Source organism: Lynx rufus, unplaced genomic scaffold (genome assembly GCF_022079265.1).
Source record: "Lynx rufus isolate CCGP_SWC_20201006 ecotype Redwood Valley unplaced genomic scaffold, mLynRuf1.p SCAF_11, whole genome shotgun sequence".
In the NCBI taxonomy this organism is placed as follows: domain Eukaryota; kingdom Metazoa; phylum Chordata; class Mammalia; order Carnivora; family Felidae; genus Lynx; species Lynx rufus.
This window is the reverse complement of record NW_025814825.1, coordinates 28,964,041-28,988,493: the sequence shown is the minus strand read 5'-3', so window position 1 is coordinate 28,988,493 and position 24,453 is coordinate 28,964,041. Positions and strand designations below refer to the sequence as shown.

The following is a 24,453-nucleotide window of genomic DNA, read 5'->3' as shown; positions in this document are numbered from 1 at the left end:
GTTGATAGTAGCTTCTGTTTAGCCATTTTTCTAGGCCATTAATACTGCATTTTCTCCTCTAATGCTCTGATGTGCAGGCAGGTGATGTTGTACTTCATAAATGAGAAGACTGAGATTTGAATTAGAGAATTCACTGAAATTATAACTTGTGGGTAGTAATGCTGAGATTTAAAGCTGAGTCTGTCTGATTACAAAGCTTACATTTTTGCAGTTATTCCATTTGGAATCTTAATCTCCATAATTTGTGATATTTTCTATCACATGTGCCACAATAAGCTCACTTTGTTGAAAATTGTTGTCTAGAGACCTGAGAAGTAGCTGACACTGTGAACCATGCCTCATTTGGCAGTGCTCATATTCTTACATGGTCTGGTTTTTTTTGGAAGGTGATTTTATGTGTTCAGAAATTCGTGGGGTGCCTGGGTGGCTCAGTCAATTAAACAGCCGACTTTGACTCAGGGCATGATCTCATGGTTCATGAGTTTCAGCCCTGCGTTGGGCTCTGTGCTGACAGCTCAAAGCCTGGAGCCTGCTTCAGATTCTGTGTCTCCCTCTCTCTCTGCCCCTCCCCTGCTTGTGCTCTGTCTCTCTCTCTCAAAAAAATAAACATTGAAAAAAAAATTTAAAAATAAATTGCTTCCATAGACTTGAAAATAAGCTCTTCAGTTTTACCATGTTTTATTAGTTTTTCTTTTGATTGTAAATACCAAGGAGAGATAGCAAGTCTGGGAAGTTTTAAACAATAACATTCTGGGTAAGTTTTATACTTGTGTACCTAAGGAAATTTAAACAGGCAGATTTGTGACTGAATACATTTGTTTTGACCTTAGAAAAGAACAATGTGAAATGAAGCATCAAAGGACAGAAAGGAAGATACCTAAATACATTCCACCTCACCTTTCTCCAGATAAGAAATGGCTTGGAACTCCTATTGAGGATATGAAAAGAATGCCCCGGTGTGGGAACCGGCTGCCTCTCTTGAGACCATCTGCTAATCATACAGTAACTATTCGGGTAGGTATTTTATCTTACCTATAAGGAGAGAAGACTCTTTAGTCTTCATTTATTGCAGTACTTATTAATGTGAAAAACAGGCCCAAGGCACAGAAACTGTTTCTTTTTTCTGCACAAAGTACCAATAAGTCTATAGATTGGAGAAATATAACAATAGCTTTCTTAATGCAGTACTTAATACATCCATAAGATGAATTGTTGTCAGGTCATAAGGCAATTGACTTTTTCAGTATTTTTTTTTTAAAAAGTCACTGGATTCTTTTCTTTCTTTTTGTTTTAAATTCAATTGACAGTATTTGTTGAGCACCCACTATTTGTTAGGTAGTGGGTTAATCTGTAATGGGTTAGTCCCTAAAGTTCAAAATTGTGTATGGTTCAGTATCCTCAAATCATTTTCTAGTTTTGCCCTCTTTTCTGAGCTCTAGATTATTCTAGGCATCACCATCACTATTCCAGAGGTGTCTCGAACTCAACATGTCTAAAACCAACCTCATTTTTAAGAATTGTCGTTAGGGGCGCCTGGGTGGCTCAGTCGGTTAAGCTCCCGACTTCGGCTCAGGTCGTCATCTCTCGGTTTGTGGGTTTGAGCCCTACGTCTGACTGTGCTGACAGCTCAGAGCCTGGAGCCTGTTTCAGATTCTGTGTCTCCCTCTTTCTCTGCCCCTCCCCCACTCACGTCCTGTCTCACTCTCAAAAGTAAAAAAAAAATTAAAATTGTGGTTAAATATACATAATATACAGTTTACCCTTTTAGCCATTTTTAGTGTCCATTTCATGGCATTAGGTACATTCACAATGTTGTACAATTATTACCAGTATTCATTTCCAGAAATTTTTTATTATCCCACACAGAAACTGTACCTGCTAAACAATAACTTTCCATTTCTCACTAGTCCCTGGTATCCTCTTTTTACTTTCTGTAGCTTCTTTTTTGAAGAAACAACTTTATTGAGGTAGATACAATTTACCCATTTTAAGTGCTCACTCATTTCAGTGATACTTAGGTAATTTACTGAGTTAGGCAACCATCATTATAATCCAATTTTATATTTCTGTCACTCATTGGGTCGTTTTAAATAGTCATCTCACTTTTTAGTCTCTGTATTAGATTTCACAGGAACTACCTAAAAAATCTCTGCTATTATACAACTTAGTCTAGATGTGATTAGATATTTTGAAGTATAGAATTCTTTTTCATGGTTATAGGTGGAAGTAACATTGAACAGGTTGTGGAGTTTGAACTGAGCTCTAAAAGATGACCAGACATTTCTGAGGGGGAGTTAGTAAGTCAAGAGAATTCCAAGACAGATACATAACCTTTATAAAAAAGGGCTATGTAGTGGGGATCCTGGGTGGCTCAGTTAGTTAAGGACCCACCTTCACTTCAGGTTATGATCTTGCATTTTGTGAGTTCGAGCCTAGCATCAGGCTCTGTGCTGACAGCTCAGAGCCTGGAGCCTGCTTCATGTTCTGTGTCTCCCTCTCTCTCTGCCCCTCCTCTCTTTCTCTCTCTCTCAAAAATAAAAATTAAAAAAAAACAAACAGCTCTGTGTGGTTGAAAAACTATTTGTTTTAGACATTGAAAATAATTGTTTTGTTAGAGCTTAGAGTTTGGATGGGGAATGGTGGAAGATAAGACTTGAAAAGTGGATTGGGTCCATATCATAGAGGGGTTCAAGTGCCAGGAATTGGACTTGAGTCTGTAGGTATTGGAAATTGATAAAAGGTCTGTGCACACAATAGTTATTACTGTAGCAGGATTAATCACACAGCTGTGTGTAAGGAAAGTGGAAGTGAGGATCCATTGGAAACAGATAAGGGATGTTAAGAGCTCTTAAAATCGGTAAACTTTATCTACCTCAGTGAAGTTGTTTCTTCAAAAAAGAAGCTACAGAAAGTTAGCTAGCAGGTAAGAAACGAAAAGGAAGGGGACTGTAATTATCAAATTGTGCTGCGTTAAAGTGGCTCAGGGGTTCTTAGGAAATTTGACACAACATGTGTTTTCTAAATTATATTTTTAACTGAAAAACCTGTAATAAAAGAACAAACAAACACACTCAAACTTGAAAATGCTTAATATATTTTAACAAAAAACAACAATATTTTAACACAAAAAATTACCATTTGAAACTATTTAGGTTAGTGAATAGAATTTTCTTAATACTGTGAAAGAGATTTTCTTTCTTTCTTTCTTTTTAATTTTATTTTTTATTTTTTAAAATTTACATCCAAATTAGCATATAGTGCAACACTGATTTCAGGAGTAGATTCCTTAGTGTCTCTTACCCATTTAGCCCATCCCCCCTCCTACAACCCCTCCAGTAACCCTCAGTATGTTCTCCATATTTATGATTCTCTTATGTTTTGTACCCCTCCCTGTTTATATATTATTTTTGTTTCCCTTCCCTTATGTTCATCTGTTTTGTCTCTTAAAGTCCTCATATGAGTGAAGTCATATGATATGTGTCTTTCTCTGACTAATTTCACTTAGCACAATACCCTCCAGTTCCATCCACGTAGTTGCAAATGGCAAGATTTCATTCTTTTTGATTGCCAAGTAATACTCCATTCTATATATATACCACATCTTCTTTATCCATTCATCCATCGGTGGACATTTGGGCTCTTTCCATACTTTGGCTATTGTGGATAGTGCTGCTATAAACATGGGGGTGCACGTGTCCCTTCGAAACAGCACACCTGTATCCCGTGGATAAATGCCTAGTAGTGCAATTGCTGGGTTGTCGGGTAGTCCTATTTTTAGTTTTTTGAGGAACCTCCATACTGTTTTCCAGAGCGGCTGTACCAGCTTGCATTCCCAATACTGAGAGAGATTTAAGTGTAAATTGAGTAGTAGGTTGATACAAGCTTTAGCTGTGTTCCCTAGCTTTCAATTTCGAATTTTGTATTTCTTAGTGTCAATTTCATGTATTGATGCTAGCATAAGTAAAAGTTATTATAAAAATTATAATAGTTTTATTTGATTTAAATATAATGAATTAATGTCAGATTTCTTAGGGGGAAAAGAGTTCTGCTATTTAAGAAAGTTTGAAAATCATTGAGATAGGGTAATGTGGAAATAAAAAAGAAAATAGTTGTTTGCTTTGTTTTGAGGTAAAATTGATAGGATATGGTGAATTCTTAAATATGGGTGAAGAGGGAAAATGCAGGTAAAATTAAGAAAAGGCCGAGTGACTGACAAGATGTTACTGGTAGAAAATTTGGAGAAGAGATTGGGGAGGTAAGTGATATTTTGACTTTACTGCCTTTCTTTATACCACTGCCCATAAAGAAAACCCAAATTATCCTGTACCGTCATTTTTTGATCTCTGTAATTACTGTTTATTTTTAGATATCCAATAACGTTTGAATTTTTAGAATCTTTAAAATCTTTATTTTTATTATAAAAGTAGTACAAGGTCATTGTAAAAAAAAAGATGCAGGTCTCATGTGATAGTATATAACTCAAAATCCAAGTCTCGGTCCTGTTTCAGAGTTTTGGTGGATTAACTTCTAGATTCTTTTTTCTGAATATGGTAATATGATATATATGTAATTAATAGTTATTAAATAAACAGCCCAAGTTACATTTCCAAGATGCCAGATATTAATAGTTATGAAATTTAAAGTAGTAAAGTAAAGCTGATATTTACCATTAGAAATGTAAGGCAGTCTGGAAGCGCCTGGTTGGCTCAGGCAGCCAAGCATCCAACTCTTGATTTCGGTTCAGGTTATGATCTTGTGGTTTGTGAAATCTAGCCTCAGCTCTGAGACTGTTTGGGATTCTCTCTCTCCTTCTCTCTATGCCCCTTTCCCGCTCTAGCACGTTTGAATGCGTGCTCTCTCTCTCAAAATAAATAAACATTAAAAAAAAGGGGGGGGCGCCTGGGTGGCTCAGTCGGTTGGGCATCCGACTTCAGCTCAGGTCATGATCTTGAGATTTGTGAGTTCGAGCCCCACGTCAGGGGCTTTGCTGATAGCTCAAGAGCCTGAAGCCTGCTTCGGATTCTGTGTCTCCCTCTCCCTCTACCCCTCCCCTGCTCATGCTCTGTGTCTCTCTGTCTCTCAATAATAAACGTTAAAAAAAATTTAAAAAAAAAGGCAGTCTGAAATTGCAGGGGCATGTCGTTTGGTGCTTGATTATCTTTAAAGACATGATAAACACACATGCAGGCACACAAACACATATACACACACATATGCACATACAGATGCCCACACACAAAGCATACTTTCATATATATGATATGTTCCCCTGTCTGTGGAGCTGGACTGGTACCTGTTTTGTCACCTCTCATTACATGGGATATCTTTACAAAGTCACCTTTGGGGACTTCATCTGGAGTTGAAAATACTTTTAGCATAATTATTGACTCTTGACAATTCTTTCCTCTGACTATTCTCGTTCTTTGGCTTCTATGATAACATATAATCCTAGTTTTCTTTCTGTCTCCTTAGCTATTTATTATATTCCTTTAGCTTTTCTGGCATATGTGTTAGAGCTCCTCAAGGCTTTTCCATAGGTCCTGTTTTCTTCTCTCTCTCTGGGTGGTCTTCTCCTACAACTTTATTTCTCTTGAGTGCTTATTGGATAGTCTTCCTTTCTATAAGCTGTTCCCTTTTTGAGGAACAGTCTTCCTTTCTTCTTTTTCCTAGTTCTTTTTATCCTTTGAAGTTCAGCTCAATTGCCATTTCCTCAAGGAAGTCTTTTTTTTTTTTTTTTTGATGAGTTTATTAGTATTTTTTTTTCAAGTTTATTTATTTTGAGAGAGACAGATACAGCATGAGTTGAGGGCACAGAAGAGAGGTAGAGAGAGAATGCCAAGCTGGCTTCGCACTGTCAGTGCAAAGGGCTTGACATAGGCCTTGAACTCACAAACTGTGAGGTCATGACTTGAGCCAACACCAAGAGTCAGATGCTTAACTGACTGAACCACCTAGGCACCCCAAAGAAACCTTCTCTAAGCTCACCGGTAAGTTGGAATTGTCTGAAATAGATTCTCATACACCACGAACTTTTCACTCATAACATATTACAGTCCAAATTTTATATTACTGTGATGGTTTGATTATTTGCAGTGAAGTACTCATTCATGCTACAACATGGATGAACCTTGAACACATTACATCAAGCCAAAGAGGCCAGACACAAAAGGCCATATGTTGTATAATTCCATTTATATGAAGTGTCCAGAATAGGTAAAATGTATAATTTTTCATGTTTCAAATATCGCATTTCTCAAACGTTTACTTAATGCTTATTATAAGCAGCATATGTGTATGTGTACACATACGTATATATTTACATATGTATATATTTCTATACGTATACTTACAGAAACACATAAGTCAGGTTCTATCATAAATATTCTGAATCCACAGTTAATATGGTTATTATTCTCAAGAAGTTTATAGTCTAGTGGGAGAAGGAAAAACAGGTGTGATCTGGTATGGTAATGATCTAATAAAACAAGAGGGAGTAAACTGTCCTTAAAAAGTTTTGAAAACTTCTTAAAGAAAATGAAAATTGAGCTGAGCGTTGAAGGTCATGATAGATGTTTAACCAGATAGTGTATGGGTAAGAGGGGATGTTAAAAACTGGGGACTTCATTTGGAATCATAGAGGGGAGCCATTGTAGGATTAGAAGCCTGGGAATACTTTAGAAAGATAATGTTCCCAAGTGGGGATGAGGGCTTAATGGGGGATGAATGTGTCTGGGAGCAGCTGGAGTTATGGGGGCCTAGAAGGTAAGCAATAATGAGGACCAGGGACCTAGAAGGGGTAGAGCTAGAATGACCAAACATGATGATTTGGAAGCTGATCAAATGAAGATAAGGAGTAGGAACAGCTGAAGAAGGCTTCTGAGATTTCTTGCCTGGGAGCTGGTCTGTATTTCATAGCATTTGCTTTGGCTGCTTTCTTTGGGTTGTTTTGTGCAATATACACCTAGTTTTTATGCACTTAGAGTTTTCTTGTTTCCCTCTCTTTCAGGTAGACCTTTTGCGAGCAGGAGAAGTTCCTAAACCTTTTCCAACACATTTTAAAGATTTGTGGGACAATAAGCATGTTAAGATGCCTTGTTCAGAACAAAACTTGTACCCTGTGGAAGATGAGGTAAGTACAGAACAGATGTTCTTTTAGTCTTTGAAAATCAGTTTAGTGTGTGCTTATTTGAGTGCTGATTCTGTGGTCCAACAGATAATTTAATCTGTTTTTCCTTTTCCTTAAAGAATGGTGAGCGAACTGCAGGGAGCCGGTGGGAGCTCATTCAGACTGCACTTCTCAACAAATTCACACGGCCCCAAAACCTGAAGGTAGTTGTTTTTGCTCTTCTTGCTTCATGTTTGTCATTCTTTGAGATGGGCCCTGTATCTCCCTCCAAGACATTTTCTGATCTTTAATAGACTCAGGTAACAGCATTATTGGTATGCAAAATGCTTGTTTCCTGAGGAACTTTCTTAAGAGACATTCTTGGTTTCCATTCCATCACTAGGAAATGAGTAGAAGAATTGAGAGTTGTAAATGACTTGCCTGGAGCCACACAGAATAATTTGGAGAACCAGGAATAAGACCTTTGTTTCTTGATTCCCCATCCAATTTCCTTCCGACCAAGCTTCTCTTTTATTTTTTAGAAAGAATTATCATGTTTCTGAAATGTCTTTAAAAGTAAATCAGGGAAGAATTATGACTTCAGCTATATTTGCCCAAGGGGAACTGAGTTTCCTAATGATTAAAGTATACATTAAACATTCTGTTTTGTATTGCTGTTAATATAGCTTCTAGCAGTCTGATTATTTATTAATCTTACATTTTGGCAATTATTCATTTTTTATTTTTTTTTCAATATTTCACTTAAGACTATAAGGGCAACTATTAGATTATTTTTCTAATATCTAAAATATGAGTGAGTATATGTTTTTTGGCACTATAGCCATGTAAACTTTTAAAGTTTTTATAACTATAAACCGTAACAGATTTTTCTATACTTGTGTGAAAATGGGTTTCATTTTCTTTGAGAGACTTAGTTTGTTGTGCACAGTTTCTCAGTGTTTTTTTTAAGTTTTTTTTTTTTTTTTTAATAGGTGTTTATTTTTGAGACAGAGACAGAGACAGAGTGTGAGCAGGGGAGGGTCAAAGAGAGAGGGAGACACAGAATCTGAAGCAGGCTCCAGGCTCTGAGCTGTCAGCACAGAGTCCGATGCGGGGCTCGAACTCACGAGCTGTGAGAACATGACCTGAGCTGAAGTCGGATGCTTAACTGAGCCACCCAGGCTCCACAAGATTCTTAAGTTTTATACTGTTTTTCCATTTATACTTAACAAGTTGTTCTTAAACGTTCCATATGTCTCTATAGCTCCTATTTTTTCTCTATATTGAAAAACATTGGTATGTTGTACCATAATGTATTTTGAAAATTTCATTCGTTACGGATAGTGTTTCTCAATCTTGTAATGTACTTCTTTTAAATGGAAGAAATTATCAGGGAGTGCCAGGATCTGTTGATTTATTTTTAGAATAATGTTAACTGCATATGTACAAACATGAAACTAAATATAAACTATACTTACAGTTAGAGCTACATTAGTTGATTTTTTTCCATTTTAAGCATCATGAACCATCACTTGAGTTATGTTTGTTGTCATAATGAAAACAGTTTGTATTCAGTATTCCCTTTTTGCACAAAAGTTTTTAACCGCTGATGTGAACCTCAAAATAGTATGCTGAGAGACTTTTAAAAATACCATATAAAGAGGGGCGCCTGGGTGGCTCAGTCAGTTAAGTGTCTGACTTTGGCTCAGGTCACGATCTCACAGTTTGTGAATTCAAACCCTGCGTCGGGTTCTGTGCTGACAGCTCGGAGCCTGGAGCCTGCTCTGGATTCTGTGTCTCCTCTCTCTGCCCCTCCCCAACTTGTGCTCTGTCTTTGTCTCTCAAAAATAAATAAATGTAAAAAAAAAATTAAAAATACTGTGAAAGAAAAAATTCTTCATTTTGTTTTTACTACTTACTAATCACAAACAATTGGTGGATGTTGGTAGATACAAAGATGGGATCTGTATGGAGAACATCAGCTTGCAAATAAATATGATAGTGAGCATTGTAGTCCAGGTTCTTTCTAATTTGACAGTCCTGAACTACAGTTTATCTTAGGATGGCGCAAAATTTTCACCATTTTTATCTGTTTAAAGCACCAGCCATCGTTTCTACCGTGTCTTTTGTCCTTTGTATTCTAAAACCACAATTATAAACTCACAAAAACAGAAGCAGACCACCCTAGAGTACTATCTATACTCCATTTAAGAAACACTGTGTTAGGTCCTTATGGCCTTAGAAACAGCATTATTTAAAATTTCATATTTTTTCTTTTAAGCATGAACACAGAATAATCATAGTGTTCTAAATTACCTTGTCTGCTCACCTCTTTAGCAATTCCTTAGTGTGCCAATGATTACTTTAGGAAGGGGTAACTGCTTTACTCTGAATTTCCTTTTCTTGTTTAGTTTATGGTAGATTCACCAGAACAGAGTAATCCATTGAGATTTTCTTCTATCTGCTCATGGTAATTGTTTTCTTTGCTGAAAGAACACTATGGAGGGGGGAACATTAAGTCTCTCTTACTGAGTATAATAATCTTTTTGCCACTTTTATTTGATATTGAGTTAAGTGAGGTTAGAAATGTTAACAATTTTTAAAAGAATTGTCTCCTTAAAAATTAGTTTACACAGTAATATTTCTATAAATGATGTGTCTGATGATTTACAAAGAATGGACCTGTCCGTGCTTTAATTATGCTTATTATGAATTATAAATTAAAAGAAACCTCAATAGGTGATAGCTGAGAATACAGAATAGCATCCAGTTTTTAATAGGAGACCTTGTGGTAGACTACTTTTGAGACTTGAAGACTAAAGTAAAAGTAAATATTAGTCAAGAGTTATTGCTAATTATAAATCCCATAAAAGAATTAGAGTATGAATTTTAGAGTGTAAAATGTTTTTTCTTACTAACTTTGAGGAATCATTTACATAAAAGAAAATGCATGCTTTTAAAGTATGTAATTTGATGACATTTGACATCCGCACATACTCATCAAGCCCCCACCCTAATCAAGATACAGAACATTTCTGTCACCTCCGAAGATTCCTCTAATCCCTTTACAGTTGATTTCCTCTTTCTGAACTGTCCTCAGGCAGTATTGATCTGCCTTTTTCTTTTTTCTTTTTTTACTGGAGATTAGTTTATATTTTACATAATGGAATCACATAGTACATATGCTAGTATTTCTGGCTTCTTTCACTCAGAATGAAAACTTTCAAGATTCATCCATGTTGTTGAGTATGTCAACAGTTTGTTGCAGTACATGTGTTGTTTGTCCTTTTAATCTCTATTAATAATAGACTTTGCTATTTAATACCTTGTATGAGGTTCTGAAGTCAGATACCAGTGATTAGAAAAAATCCTTAAAATTTTCTTTCTTAATGGAAAATTTTATATCGTGGCTGTGAGAAAAATAAAAGCTTTTTCTTACCATACTATTTTATGATTGACGCTTTTCCTTTTTGAAGGAACTTGAATATCCCCTGAATCCAAGTAATAATATGCATTGTTGACTCACTTTTTAATCTGGATGCTTGGTGATTGTTTATATGGCATGAAATATTTTTCAGGAAACTCTTTGGCAGAGTATTAATTTTTAAAAACAGTTACTTATGGGGGCGCCTGGGTGGCTCAGCTGGTTGAGCGTCCAACTTTGGCTCAGGTCATGATCTTGCAGTTTGTGAGTTTGAGCCCCACGTCGGGCTCTGTGCTGACAGCTCAGAGCCTGGAGCCTGGAGAGTCTGTGTCTCCTCTCTCTGCCCTTCCCATGCTCATGCTCTGTCTCTCTCTGTCTCTCAATAATAAATAAATGTTAAGAAAAAAAAACTAAGAAAAACAGTAACTTCTGAGGAAATTTAGAAGATTTATAATAATGTAACTTTTTCAAACTTACATACACCTTCAGTAAAACAAAATTGGGGGTGTGTACTATAAATACAAATAGTTGTTTATAAATTCTACATGTTTATTATTTTGTTAATATAATATGTACATTATAAAATATAACCAAAGTAGAAATTTAAAAGGATGAGATAAAATATAATTGTAAATACAGTTGACCCTCAAACAACACAGGTTTGAACTGTACCAGTCTCCCGTGTAGATTGTTTCGATAATACAGTACTGTAAATGTATTTTCTTTTCCTTATAATTTTCTTAATAATGTTTTTTTCTCTAACTTACTTGATTGTCAGAATATAGTATATAATACATATAACATGCAAAACATGTTAACTATGTTATCACTAAGGCTCGGATCAACAACAGGCTATTAGTGTAGGTAAATTTTTGAGGGAGTCAGAAGTTACATGCAGATTTTCAATCCTTGTGCTGTTCCTGCATCCACTATAATAGTTCTTTCTGCATGACTACTGGATTGTCTTATGCATACCCCACTCTGGTGTTAAATAAAATTCATTGGAGTAAATTTTAAAGATCTTACTGGCTTTTATTCAATGATTTATGAATTAAGCAGTATCTTATATAGCAGATGGAAAGACACTCTAAGAAGCTGTAGGAAATGAAAGACTTCTATAGGCAGAAGTGAGTGGGAGCAAGGAAGTTATATTAGGAAAAAATAGTAGTTGTGGTGGTCACCTTCCTGTAGGGGATGGCAGAGTTCTGTCAGGCTGATTAACTAGTTCTGACCATCTGATTTCTCATTGACTGGTTTAAGATTCCATTTGTGGGAGAGGCTGAAACTAATTAAGTTTTGTCTCTGGTTGGTGGCATAAGCGACTCCTTTTGGGACCTGTTTTGTTTTTATTGCTGGTAACAAAAAAGTACTGCCTATTCAGTTAAATGTTACACCAGTAGATGGCGTGCTATTTTGACTTTTCACTACATAAATAAGTAATTTATATGAACTGCTGGGGGAAGATAACCATTTATATGTAGCTTATAAAAAATAGCTGATAATAAAGGCAAAAAACCAATTTTATGCCTTAGGGCAGTGTTTCTCAATCTTTATTTCATTATTGCCATCTCTCCCAGAAAGTACTCTTCCCATGAAATTTTAATACTACCAGTACATTATATATTTGCATGTATAGTGTAACCCTATTGATAGCCAACAATCATTATAATATTTAAATTTTTTTATCTCCAAGATCCAATTTTTTTCCACTGAGAGTGTATCATTTCTGTTTTATAATGTAAACGTTAAGAGTTTGGATTTTTTTTTTTCCTATTACTTGACGTTTCTAATCGCATTTTTTTTTAAAGAACCTTTGCTGTCATTTCTTTTAAATTTTTTTTTTTTAACATTTATTTATTTTTGAGAGACAGAGACAGAGCACAAATTGTGGAGAGGCAAAGAGAATGAGACACAGAATCCGAAGAAGGCTCCAGGCTCTGAGCTGTCAGCACAGAGCCTGATGTGGGGCTCGAACTCACGAACTCTGAGATCATGACCCGAGCCGAAGTCGGACGCTCAACCAACTGAGCCACCCAGGCGCCCCTCTAATCTCATTTTTCTTAAGTGAATAATAAATTAGTGTGTATTCTGTTTGTTCATAGCTACTGATGTGGAGTAGCTAATGGTAAGAGGAAGATTAATGCTGGTTAAGAAATTTACTGGAAGTAGTTCATAAAGGAGAAAGGTTATTCATAAATAAATTACTTGACTGTGTCATGAGGTTTTGTTTATGCTTTTTCCATAGGATGCTATTTTGAAATATAATGTGGCATATTCTAAGAAATGGGACTTCACAGCTTTGGTTGATTTCTGGGATAAGGTAAAAGTATGCTTATTTCTTTAACTATGAAAATGATGTAAGTCTGTAAAAATTTTGAGAAAAATACCCATAAATCTTTCACACTAACATAATTACTATCCTTTATTTTTGTGAAAAATATTTCCTGTTATATGTATATTTTAGCTGCTAATTTTGAATTTTTCTTTTTTCTCTCATGAAGAGAATACTGTTATATTGTTATACAATCATCATTATTAATGGCTACTTGATACGTCATGATTAGAAACATCAAGGTTGCATTCAGTTTTACTCTGTTCTCAATTACAGTGTAGTAACATCTTTACGTGTGTGTGTGTGTGTGTGTGTGTGTGTACACATAGACACACATACATATATATATATGTTTTCCCAGATTTGATATTGTTTGTTTAGGTGATTCCCAGTAAGTAGATGGCTAGGTCAAAGGACACAAAAAAACTTTTTATGGCTCTGGGTTTATGTTGTAAAATTATTTTCCACAGGAAATTGTAGTAATTTTGTATACCATCTTCAATGGGTAAGAATACCACTTTCATAGTAGTGTTGGAAGAATAGGTGTCATCCACTGCTATTTGAAAAAATAAGAGTATACCTTTTTTTTTAACATTTTATTTTGAAATAATGATAGATTCATGTGAAATTGCAAAGAAATGTGCAGGGAGGTCCTGTGCACACTTCATCCCACCTTCCCTGATGTCAGTTGCTTAAATAAATACAATACATTACCAAACCCAGGAAGTTGACATAAAGGATTATTTAGATTTTATCAGTTATACCTGTACTCATTTGTGAGTGTAGTTATATAACCATAGCTTTGTGTAACCACACCACAGTCAAGGTACAGAGCTATTCCATCACCACAGTGCTCACTGGTGCTGCCTGTTATTGCCACACAAATTCCCACCTAACTTCCAGCAACCACTGTCTGTTCTCCATCTTTATAATTTTGTTATTTCAGAAAGGTTACAGTGTGTAACCTTTTCAAATTGCCTTTTCTCACTCAATATAATTCCTTTGAATCCACCAATAGTTTGTTCCTTTTTATTGCTAAATAACATTCCATGATATGGATGTATCACACTTTAACTATAGATGATTTCAGGACATTTGGGTTGTTTCCAGTTTTTTGCTGTTTCAACTAAAACTACTTAGAACTTTCACGTGCAGGTTTTTGTAAGAACATAGTGCACAAACATTTCTCTGGGATAAATGCCCAAGAGTGTGATTTTGAATTGTTTGATAAATGTATTTTTAGTTTTAGAAGAAACTGCTAATTACTTTTGCTAGGTAAGTAAGCCCCCCAAAGAAAGATAACTTGTATATAGAGTCCATTTTCTTATGTTTGTACAATTTGATTCTTTTGCTCACATTATTTTTAGTTATCCATATTACTTATGCTCCATTTACTAATAATTAGTACTGATTTTGGAGCGGGAACATTTTGAATGAAATATTTTCAATTTTACACAATTCTGTCTTACCTAATAGAGAATAAATATTGAACTTTGAACTTGTCCTATGTATTTTATATTGAGACCTTTCCCTCTTTGGCCTTTTTTTCAGATAAATGACTCTGAGGCAAATAACATAATTATCGTTATTCCTATCATAAACGAGTGGTTGCGATTTAGAGATGGGCTTTCTTGGCCAAAGTGACATAGTTTGTTCATGACAGGATACTGTAACTAGAGCAGTGTTCTTTCCACTATTGTCTGCAATCAGAATATGATATCCCTCGGCACACATCCTTCCCTCCTACTTGCTGCCTCATTTTTTCTGTAATAAAAGACTGATATGCCACTTACCTCTGTTGAAATTCTGTCTCCCCAGACTCACATTTTCCTTTCTGATCCCTCCAAAATGAGATGTCACCTTTCTTTGAATTTCCATGTGGATTTTTAAATTTATCTTGTGGCACTCTCTCTTTGCCTTGCTTTATTCTTGATGAGATGTTGACATCCTCTACGACATTAAAAGTTTTGTGGAACAGAGACTGTGTCATTTCTTAGTTTTGTGTTTCCTGTAGCACATACATAATGCCTTACATATAGTGAGTGCTCCTTAAGTATTATAGACTGGATTTCAACAGATCAAGTAGTCATACTGGTTTTCAGGGATACCAAAGTCAGGAGACTATTAAAAAGTAATGGTTCAAGTTAATAAAAATTGTTGTTTTTCTGATTCCTGCTCCTATATCCTGTAATGCATACAACGTACCTAAATATAACAGACTCTTTTCTGAGCATTTTTAGCTAGTGATGTTCCAATGTTCTTATCAGTTCATTTCTTGTGATGTTATTATATGGAAGATCTGTCTGTCCTTTTGGACTGTTGCTGGTAATTTAAAAGAAAGTGGTTAATTACATTGTCAGTAATTACACATTAAGACTATTGTCAATCTGTGTAGTCACTACTTCCTGTTAATTTGGAAGAGCCTAAAAATATAATGCAATTGACAGTGGTATAAATAATACCACCATCCTTTTTTTCCCAGAAATATTTTTATTATCTCATAAAGAATGAGACAGCATGATATACAGCAGTGGCTCTTAGATTTATTATGTATCTGAATCCTGGAGGGCTTGTTAGAATGCAGATTGTAGCCCACCATCCTCTCTGAGAATCTGATTAACTAGGTCTGGGGTAGGACCTGAGACATTTTGCATTTCTAACAGGTTCATAGGTGATATTGTTGCTGCTGGTTTGGGAACCTTACTTTGAGAACCACTGGTGCAGAAAAGATCATAGAATTGGAAATGAGAATCATAGGGGGGCACCTAGGTGGCTCAGTCAGTTGAGGTTCTGACCTTGGCTTGGCTCGGGTCATGATCTCCCAGTTTGTGAGTTCAAGCCCCACATTGGGCACATCTGCTCAGCCTGCTTCAGATCTCCTGTCCTTCTCTCTCTGTCCCTCCCCCACTTGTGCTTTCTCAAAAATAAATATTTTAAAAAATGGCTCTTAAAAAAAAAAGAGAGAATCATGGGTTCTTAGTCTCAACTCTGTATAAACTTGGGCAGGCCACGTGACTTCAGCCTTAGTGTCCTTATTTGTTAACAAAATAACCACTTACTCTACCTTAATGTCATGTTTTAAGGATCTAGCTGACTAATGTATCTGAAATCACTTAAAATTCTGGAGCAATAATCAAATATGTTATTACTTTTTTACCTGTGAAAAGTTTGTTTTACTGCTTTTAAAAAAAGGGTTTTTTTTTTAATCATTAACACTATCTGAATTGTAGAAATAAACAAAACAATAAAAATTGTCCATGATTTTGCTTCCCAGAAACAATACTCTTAACATTTAAAAAAAAATGTAATTTTATCCACCTGTGCATATTAAATGTGGATTTTTTTTTTAAGTTTGTTTATTTGAATAGAGAAAAAGCATGAGTGGGGAAGGGGTAGAGAGGGAGAGAGAGAGAAAATCTCAAGTAGATGCGGGGCACAGACTCACAAACCAAACCTGTGAGGTCATGACCTGAGCTGAAGTTGGATGCTTAACTGAGCCACCCAGGCGCCCCTAAATATGGATTTTTAAAAATATTATTTTACAGTGTACATCCCGGTGCCTGAATCTTTTGTATCAGTGATTATTTCCTCAGGATATAGAAATATAATCATTGGATCAAAAGGTATGTTGGTTTTTTAGGCCTTCAATACATACTAACAATTCACCTTTCTAGAAGGTTGTGTTGGTTTTCAGTTCTCCTCTCAATGTGTGAGTCCTGTAGTGCAGTGCCCCCCTCTATATATTTAGACTTCCAAAGTGTGATAACACATAAAGCACCCTGTATAGTATCTTCTGCAGAGTCTTACTATGTTTGCTAAATTTGTTGCCTAGGAAAGTGTTCCTATAAGATAATTCAAGCCTCTTAGAAGAGTAACTCTTGGTTAGGATAAAGTAATTTTCTAGGAACCTAGTGGTATTATGGGAATGAGAACTCTGTAGTTGAAATGACATTACTTCTCAGACTCTAAGCAGGTAATTTTACTAATAAAACATGAGGTTTATAATACATATTATAAATTTGAAATTACTTGCTTTTAAAGTTTGAGATCATTTTTTTCCTGGGTATATCCTCTAAATATTACATTTTTTTCATAGACCAGAAGAAATGTGTTCAGCTACTTTTGAGGAAAGGAGGAAAAAAGGAAACAGTATTCATTGAAGACATATTACTAAAAGGAATATATTATTTAATCCTCAAACATTTTTGTAAAATATAGATAGTACATTCAATTTAGAGAGGAAAGTAGATTTAGAGAGCTTAAGTAATTTGGTCAACATTATACAAATATTGAATGAATTCACCAATGAAGTATTGAGGAATCTAGATTTAAACAAAAATTTTTTTTAAACGTTTATTCACTTTTTGAGAGACAGAGACAGAGTGTGAGTGGGGCAGGGGTAGAGAGAGAGAGGGAGACACAGAATCCAAAGCAGGCTCCAGGCTCTGAGCTTGTCAGCACAGAGCCTGATGCGGGGCTCAAACTCCTGAACTGTCGGATCGTGACCTGAGCCGAAGTCGGATGTTTAACCGAGCCACCCAGGTGCCCCTAGATTTTTTTTTTAATTTTTAAAAACTTATTGAGACAGAGAGACAGTTTGAGTGGGGGAAGGGCAGAGATTGAGGGAGATACTGAATCTGAAGCAGGGTTCTAGGCTCTGAGCTGACAGCACAGAGCTCAACACGGGGCTCGAACTCACAAACCATGAAATCATGACCTGAGCTGAAGTTGATCGCTTAACCGACTGAGCCACCCAGGTGCCCCTTGGGGAATCTAGATTTGAGCTCAGTTCAGTTCCAGCCAAAATAGCTGACCAGTAACCATTCATTGAATATATGAAGGACTCTTAGACTTTAAGGCCTGTGTTTTTTGTATTGTGATGGTGTTTGTCCCTTAAAGAACACTGAACACTCTTATATAGAAGGCATTGTATTATTAAAGATGGGGAATTGATTGACAGTCTTAATCGTCAGAAAGCATGTCCGTAGATGACTATAATAGAGTCTAGTGGGTCATGGAAGGGGAAGAGAGTTTTATTTGGGTCACGGGACAGATATTATAGAGGACATGGTATTTGAGTGGTAGAGTGTAAAATGTATAGAGGAGAGATAGTTAAAGGAAATATATTACACAAATAGTCTGTGAAATCCCTTGACTTCTTTCACTTAGCACGATGTTTACAAGTTTACCTATGTTGTAACATGTATCAAATACTTGATACCTTTTTATTGCTGAATAATATTCCATTGTGTGAGTATACCGCATGTTGTTTATCCATTGATAAGTTGATAGATGTTTGGGTTGTTTTGACTTTTTGGCTATTATCATTAGTGTTGCTGTGAACATTTATGTGTAGGTTTTTGTGTGGGCATATTTCTTCACTTCTCTTGAATGTATACCTAGAAATTGTTGGATTGTGTGGTAACTTGTTTCATATTTTAAAGAGCTGTCAGACTGTTGATTAAAGTGGCTACATTGTTACATAATCATGCCAACAATGCACAAGGATTTCTTGCTTGTTAATGTGTGTCCTTTTGATTTTAGCCATTCTGGTTGGTGTGAAGAAGTATCTCACACCAGAAATGGTTTGCATTTCTCTAATGACTGATGTTAAACATCTTTTCATGTGCTTATTGGCCATTTGTATAGCTTCTTTTGAGAAATATCCATTCAAATCTTTTGTGCTTTTGAAAAAATTGGGTTATTTGTTGTTGCTTTTAAGTTTATTTATTTATTTTGAGAGAGAGAGAGGGAGACAAAGAATCCCAAGCAGGCTCCACATCACCAATGCAGAGCCCCTTACGGGGCTCGAACTCAAACCCTCACAAACCGTTAGATCATGACTTGAGCCGAAGTGGGATGCTTAACCAACTGAGTCATCCAGGCACCCTAATTATTTGTTTTTTATTTTATTTTATTTTATATTTTATTTTATTTTATTTTATTTTATATTTTATGTTATGTTATTTATGTTTATTCTTGAGAGAGAGAGAGAGAGAGAGAGAGAGAGAGAGAGAGAGAGAGACAGTGTGAGCTGGGGAGGGGCAGAGAGGGAGACACAGAATCTGAAGCAGGCTCCTGACCCGTAGTTGGATGCCCAACCGACTGAGCCACCCAGGCACCCTGTTTTTTTATTAGTGAGTTGTAAGTGTCCTTTAAGTTTTAAGTTCCTTATCAGAATATGATTTGCAGATATTTTCTATTTTATAGGTTGTCTTTTCATTTTCTTGTATCCTTCGAAGCATAAATTTTTTAAAAATTTGACAAAGTCTGATTTTTTTTTGTCTCTGTTTTTGTTGTCATATCTAAAAAGCTAATCCAAAGTCACAAAGATTTACTCCTTTGTTTTCTTCCATGATTTTTTTTTTAAATGTTTATTCATTTTTGAGAGCAAGACAGAGTGTGAGTGGGAGAAGGGCGGAGAGAGATGGAGACACAGAATCTGAAGCAACCTCCAGGCTCTGAGCAGCACAGAGCCTGACACGGGGCTTGAACCCATGAACTCTGAGATCATAACCTGAGCCAAAGTCAGGTGCTTCACCAAGTGAGCCACCCGTGTGCCCCTACATCCACAAATGTTATGGTTTTAGCTCTTACGCTTAGGTCCAAGACCCATTTTGAGTTAATATGTATATGGTATGAATTAGGAGCCCACTTTTATTGTTTTGCAGATGGGTATCCATTTTGTGTTATTTTTCATATATTGTAGAGATCTAATTTCGTTATTTTGTATGTGGATATCTGGTTGTCCCAGAACCATTTGTTGAAAAGACTATTCTTATCCCTATTGATTTTTCTTGGCATTCTTTCAAAAACCAATTGACCATAAACATTTATGTGGGCTCTCAGTTCTGTTCCATTGATCTATATGTCTGTCTTTATGCCCCTATCACACAGTTTTGATTACTAAACTTTGAAGTAAGTTTTAAACTGGGAAGTGTGAGTCTTCCAACTTTGTTCCTTTTCTAGTTTGTTTTGGCCATTTTCAATCTTTTGCATTTCCACATGAATTTTAGGGTCAGCTTGTTAATTTCTGCAAGGAGTTAGCTGTGAAGGCCAATTTTTATGATATTAATAGGATCCAAACCAATTTTGCATTTTGAGGTAGGACCAGTAATACAGGGAGGGTTACCTTATCAAGTTTTTGACCTGTGTGATACTAAATGGCAGGCATATGGGGCGCCTGGGTGGCTCAGTCAGTTAAGCGGCAGGCATAAATTAAGTAACAGAAGACTTATGCTGGTATCAGAATATCCTTGAATCTATGTATCTCTTACTCTTACAGAGATCTCATTTTTGATGCAAAGTTGACCAAACTGATATCATCTTTATCACTTCAATTGTCATATATACATGATTTATTTGTATTTTGTAATTTTCTGGGTTTAAATTGGATACAGTTGTTAATTTTGGTAAAAAGTAATGTTAAATCTGACATTTTATGATGGCAGTAAAACATGCCATTGATTAAAATACCTGTCACCTTGCTATGAGGTAAAGTAGTCATTTTTTTTTTATCTCTCTTCTTAATCAAAGTACTCAGACAGGACCTTGTTTCCCCTTTATCAGGTGACCTTGCCCAGAAGCATTCCTGTAAGGGTAATATATAGCAAGTTTTGGTGTGTTTAGTGTAGACCATAAATATGAGGTGATTACCAAGGTGCTGATGATAGTTTTACAGTTCTTTAGAGAGAGGAGGTATTGCATTTTTGACCTTCTGCTTTTTTTCACTTTGTAAATGTGCAGATGGTTGGAGGAGTCCCTATAACTTTACCAAATATTCATTTATTTTTTTCAAGTCTTTGTATATATATTTAATATTTTGTAGTTATATTTAGATATAAGAATATATTTAAGATATTTTAGGATATGTTATAAAATTATGTTACAGAGTTTTTTATCATCTTTAGTCTTTAAAAAACTTTTTTTAATTTTTATTTTTGAGAGAGAGGGAGAGACAGACACAGAGTGTGAACAGGGAAGGGACAGAGAGAGAGGGAGACACAGAATCCGAACCAGGCTTCAAGTTCTGAGCTGTCAGCACAGAGCCCGATGCGGGGCTCGAACCCACAAACCATGAGATCGTGACCTGAGCGAAAGAAAGTCAGACGCTCAACTGATCTTTAGTCTTTTTTTTTTTTTTAATGTTTATTTACTTTGGGGGGGAGCAGAAAGAGAGGAAAGAGAGAATCCCAAGCAGGCTCCACACTTTCGGTGCAGAGCCTGATGTGGGGCTCATCCCATGAACCTCAAACTCATGACCTGAGCCAAAACCAAGAATCAGACATTCCATTGATTGAGCCACCCAGGTGCCTGTCATCTTTCGTCTTTTTTTTTTTTTTTAAGTTTAGTTTTGAGAAGAGAGACAGTGTGAGTGGGGGAGGGGTAAAGGGAGAGAAGGAGACACAATGCCGAGCAGGCTCTGCACTGTCAGCACAGAGCCCAATGCGGGTCTTGAATTCATGAACCGTGAGATTGTGACCTGAGCTGAAACCAAGAGTCGGATGCTTAACCGACTGAGCCACCCAGGTGCTCCTCCTCATCTTTAGTCTTAATTGTTGTATAATACTCCATTAAATTGATAGATCATTTGCTCAGCCATTCCAGTGTTAGGGATTTAAGGACATCTGTTAGTGTAAAGCATATCTCGAGATTCAAGGGTGTTCTTCCTTGTTGTGACTATTATTCTCTTGTCATCAGTGTACTTAATGGAAGACCTTGGATGTTTAATACAGTTGTGTGTTTTTCTGTCCATCAGATCTCCAAAGATATTAATAACCTAGATCTTTACCATGTCACAGCCCACAGAGATAACATTGCCCAGGCCCGCAGTGGTTAGAAGAAATGTTAGACATATGTGCTAATGGGATTGGAGGAGGAAAATGAGGTCTTCAATGCGAGGGAAACAATTGTTGGCTAGGTTTTAAATTATAAATGAATTATATTTGCTTGGTATTATCTGTGTCCACATTTTAGAGTAGGAGTGCTTCTTAAATGTTGTTTATTAGCAGTCTTTTGGAAATTGTTTACTTAAATGTCACATTGAACTCTGAGTGCCTTTGTAAGGAAAAAAATAAAGTTGAAATTTAACATCATACTAATTTTAATATTTTAACTGCAAAAGTTAAGTTTATTTTGGAGCTGTTAATAAAACCTTGCTTTGGCTAATTCTGTGCATATTTGATTTTGCAACTAAACCTTTATAAAAGGAGGTGTTAATATCCACAGTCATTTAGTGTCATTCCATGGTCCAGTTTTACCTAATATTTACACTAGTATTTAATGCAAGAAGTAAAAGACCTAGAATCCTGCTAATCCTTCTATGTGAGCATCCTTATTTGGGATGAGAGTGAGTTTTTACTTCTGTCAGAATCTAGCAAAGATCACAGAGATCTATGTGTTATTTTGTAATTTACAGTTAGATATTTAGATGCTAGTGAGTTGAAATGGCCATTAGTTAGTGTTTTTTTTTTTGCATCTTGAGTGCTAATATTGGTCTTCCTCATTGCCAGCTGTTGAAAGTGCTAGGAACAAATAATCTGTGTTTCATGGTCCTCCTGTGTGGTGTTCCACGAAATTAAATCCAAGCATTTCTATAATTTATATTCTAAATAAATTGTCATTACTAGCATTTTTTTCACAGGAAAGTTTAACAAAATGTCCTATATATTAGAAAAGGTTCTCCATTAATGCATTTTAGAGATGTCTTAAATAGTTCCATATTATAACATCTGTGACACTATTTCTTTTCATTCTCAGTGAGTTAACTTGTGTAATTTACATGACACATTAAAGCTCCAGTAATTCCAGAGGGTTATGTGTGAGGGGGTATGTTTAAGAGAGACTACTTCTGTTTCTGTGATCCTGGCTTCTGTGTTTGGACTTGGGTGGTAGTTAAAAAATGGATGTTTGCTTTATGAATATTCATTAGACCATATATATGTATGTATATATATGTGTGTATATATATTCTATGTATTTCTTGAAAATACACTTCACAATAAATGTAAATGTTAATTTATTCAATATAAAGAACTTTAAATTCTAAAACTGACTTAAGCAGCAAACTTTTTCAGCAAATGGATTAGTTGTTGAAAGGAAACCTGAAGTTTTTAGTGATTATTTTATTTTCATATCCATGTTCCATTTTATGTCTGGATAGAAAATATAGGAATGAATAGGCCTCTTATTTCCTCACTTCTGTTGGTTTATCCATAAAGGCTGCCATAAATAACAAGATGAGGGGATTATTATTATGATTATGATTATTATTATTACATCTGTGACTGCTAAAGTAGAGAGTGAGAGGTAGGAGTACAGGAATGAGTAGACATTTACAAATAAAAGATGGAAAAACTTACACTTTAAAGTAGAAAGGTTTTGTTGCTGTGATTAGGCTAGTAATATATTCCTCTTTGAAAACCAGTTTTGTTTTGTTTTAAAGTTTTTTAAAATTTATTTATTTATTTAAAAAAATTTTCTAACGTTTATTTATTTTTGAAAGAGAGAGACAGAGTACAAGCTGGGGAGGGGCAGAGAGAGAGGGAGACATAGAATCTGAAGCAGGTTCCAGGCTCTGAGCCGTCAGCACAGAGCTCTACGCGGGGCTCAAACTCACGAACTGTGAGATCATGACCTGAGCCAAAGTCAGACACTTAACCAACTGAGCCACCCAGGCGCCCCTTAACTTATTTATTTAGAGAGGGTGTATACACACATGAGGGGTGGGGAGGAGCAGAGAAAGAAGGAGAGAGAGAATCCCAAGCAGTCTCCACACTGACAACATGGAGCCCAGTGTGGGGCTTGAACTCACAAACCATGAGATCATGACCTGAGCCAAAATCAAGAATCAGACACTTAACCAACTGAGCCACCCAGGTGCTCTGTAATTTAAAATTTTAAAGACAAGTACATTAGAATTCATTATTTCCAAGATTGAGGGATATACTGTTATATCTGTATTTAAAATATTTTGAACGTGTGTGAACAATACGTTAAAAATTATAATTATTGATAGTTTAAAAAATTATAGAAACTCAAAAAACAAAGATGAGCTTGTATTAAACTAGATTATAGGGGCATCTGGGTGGCTTAGTCAGTTGAACATTGACTCTTGATTTCCACTCTGGTCATGATCCCAGGGTGGTGGGATCAAGCCCTATGTCGGGCTCTGTGCTAAGCATGGAGCCTGCATGGGATTCTCTCTCTTCTCTCCCTCTCCCTCCTTCTCTCCCTGTCTCTCTGTCTCTCTCTCTCTGCCCCTCTTCCTGGGTTGCACGCATGCACGTGCTCTCTCTCTCTCTCTCTCAAATTAAAAAAAAAAAAAATTGGGGGCGCCTGGCTGGCTCAGTTGGTTGAATGTCTGACTCTTGATTTTGACTCAGGTCATGATCTCATGGTTTGTGGGTTCAAGCCTTGCATTGGGGTCTGCACTGAGAGTGCAAGCCTGCTTGGGATTCTCTGTCTCCCTCTTTCTCTGCCCCTCCCCTGCTCGTGTTCTCCTTTCTGTCTCAAAAATACAAATAAATAAACATTAAAAAAAATAGGATTACAGAAAAAGTTTATCTTACATATATGATGTCATGACTGGAA

At 36.0% G+C, this 24,453-nt stretch overlaps 1 protein-coding gene across 2 annotated transcripts in view; it reads left to right on the top strand.

Annotated features, from left to right (window-relative positions):
* Positions 1-24,453, top strand: part of PARG (poly(ADP-ribose) glycohydrolase) — a 131,230-nt gene that overhangs the window by 8,887 nt on the left and 97,890 nt on the right. For both annotated transcript variants that reach the window (XM_047073101.1, XM_047073102.1), the window contains 4 exons: positions 831-1,014; positions 7,007-7,129; positions 7,246-7,329; positions 12,775-12,849. In XM_047073101.1, the coding sequence (XP_046929057.1) occupies positions 831-1,014; positions 7,007-7,129; positions 7,246-7,329; positions 12,775-12,849 (466 nt within the window). The remainder of the gene's footprint in view (positions 1-830; positions 1,015-7,006; positions 7,130-7,245; positions 7,330-12,774; positions 12,850-24,453) is intronic.